Here is a 1,250-nt window from a genome sequence, read left to right as displayed (position 1 = left end):
CCCCCTCTCTCTCTCTCTCTCTCTCTCTCTCTTTCTCCCTTGAACCTGCTTAATTCAGAACATTTTTATGATATTGGTACCAGTTCATCAAAGGTGTATTATCCAGATTGCATACCAAATAAACTTAAGATGCAAACTAGAAAACTTTACAATGAGATATCAACCTGTAGAATTGGCTCCTGTTTAAGCGTAATTATAAAAAGCATCTCAAAAATGCTTTCAGTTGTTAAACAAGATTTGGGGCAGCGAAAAGTTGCCAATGTTTTTAATTCTATTGTTAAAAAGTTCAAAGGACTTTTCCAAAACCTGATGGGAAATAGCGCAGATATTTTCGGTATTGAGTATTTTTTAGATTTTGCAGGTATTCGACATGGTACCGACTTGAAATTCTATAAGTATAAGTTTAAGTAGTATATCTCTTCGGTTAGCCAAGAATCAAGACTGTGTTATTGTATAGATTTATTTCAGCCTTTTTCTGTCATGTATACCTCCATTTCAAGTTTCTTTTTGAGGATGACTAAATTGCATCGGTCCATTTATATAAGGCCGTTAATATATTTACTTATTTAAAATAACAAAACGAATAAAACTGCAATGTCCAATCTCAACACAGACGAAAAGTCCAATCTCAACATAGGCACAATGTCCAATCTCAACGAGGGCTGAATCTACGAACTGTAACACTGTCTATCAATGCTCCTTGGGACGCTTGGGTCGGGATCTAAGAATCCAAGACAAAAACAGGTCAGGTCCGGGCGTAGCACCAGGGCCTCAGTGAGGAACTTGTCCAGGGTCCATCTTTTGTCGGGGTCCGGACGAAGAAGTTTCTTCAACAAGGGAGCATACTGCGGGGGGATGTTGTCTAGGTGATCCAAAGGCTTGTTCTTGACTGGACACAGACCAGACAGTACCTGCCACATGCTGACAGCCAGGCTGTAGGTGTCCAGTTGGAATGGACAGAAGGGACCACCCTCCTGGTCCGCCTCGGGTCCCCGGAAACCAGGCGCAGCTGTCCACGTGTCCACCTTGTCACTTCCCTTTGGGAGTAGACTCGCAGCGCCAAAGTCAGAGATGAAGGCGACGTGAGAGTCAGTGAGGAGGATGTTCTGTGGCCTCAAGTCCTGATAATAAATCCTCTTCTTGTGCAGTCTTCGTAGAGTCACCGCCATCTGGGGGAGTCAAAGGAAGGGGAGATTTTGTTAGTGTTTGGTTTTAACTTTATAATTCAAGTTCTTTTTTAACATTAAGGG

The 1,250-nt window shown here is 42.3% G+C and overlaps 1 protein-coding gene across 1 annotated transcript in view; it reads right to left on the bottom strand.

Annotated features, from left to right (window-relative positions):
* Positions 1 to 10: 10 nt before the first annotated feature.
* Positions 11 to 1,250, bottom strand: part of LOC101847564 (CBL-interacting serine/threonine-protein kinase 26-like) — a 5,695-nt gene continuing 4,455 nt past the window's right edge. Inside the window, exon 2 of the mRNA XM_005093745.2 lies at positions 11 to 1,169. Within this exon, the coding sequence (XP_005093802.2) occupies positions 669 to 1,169 (501 nt within the window). The 3' untranslated portion in view covers positions 11 to 668. The remainder of the gene's footprint in view (positions 1,170 to 1,250) is intronic.

Source organism: Aplysia californica, unplaced genomic scaffold (genome assembly GCF_000002075.1).
Source record: "Aplysia californica isolate F4 #8 unplaced genomic scaffold, AplCal3.0 scaffold00068, whole genome shotgun sequence".
NCBI lineage: Eukaryota > Metazoa > Mollusca > Gastropoda > Aplysiida > Aplysiidae > Aplysia > Aplysia californica.
Note: the sequence above shows the minus strand (reverse complement) of the source record. Positions and strands in the feature narration are given on the sequence as shown.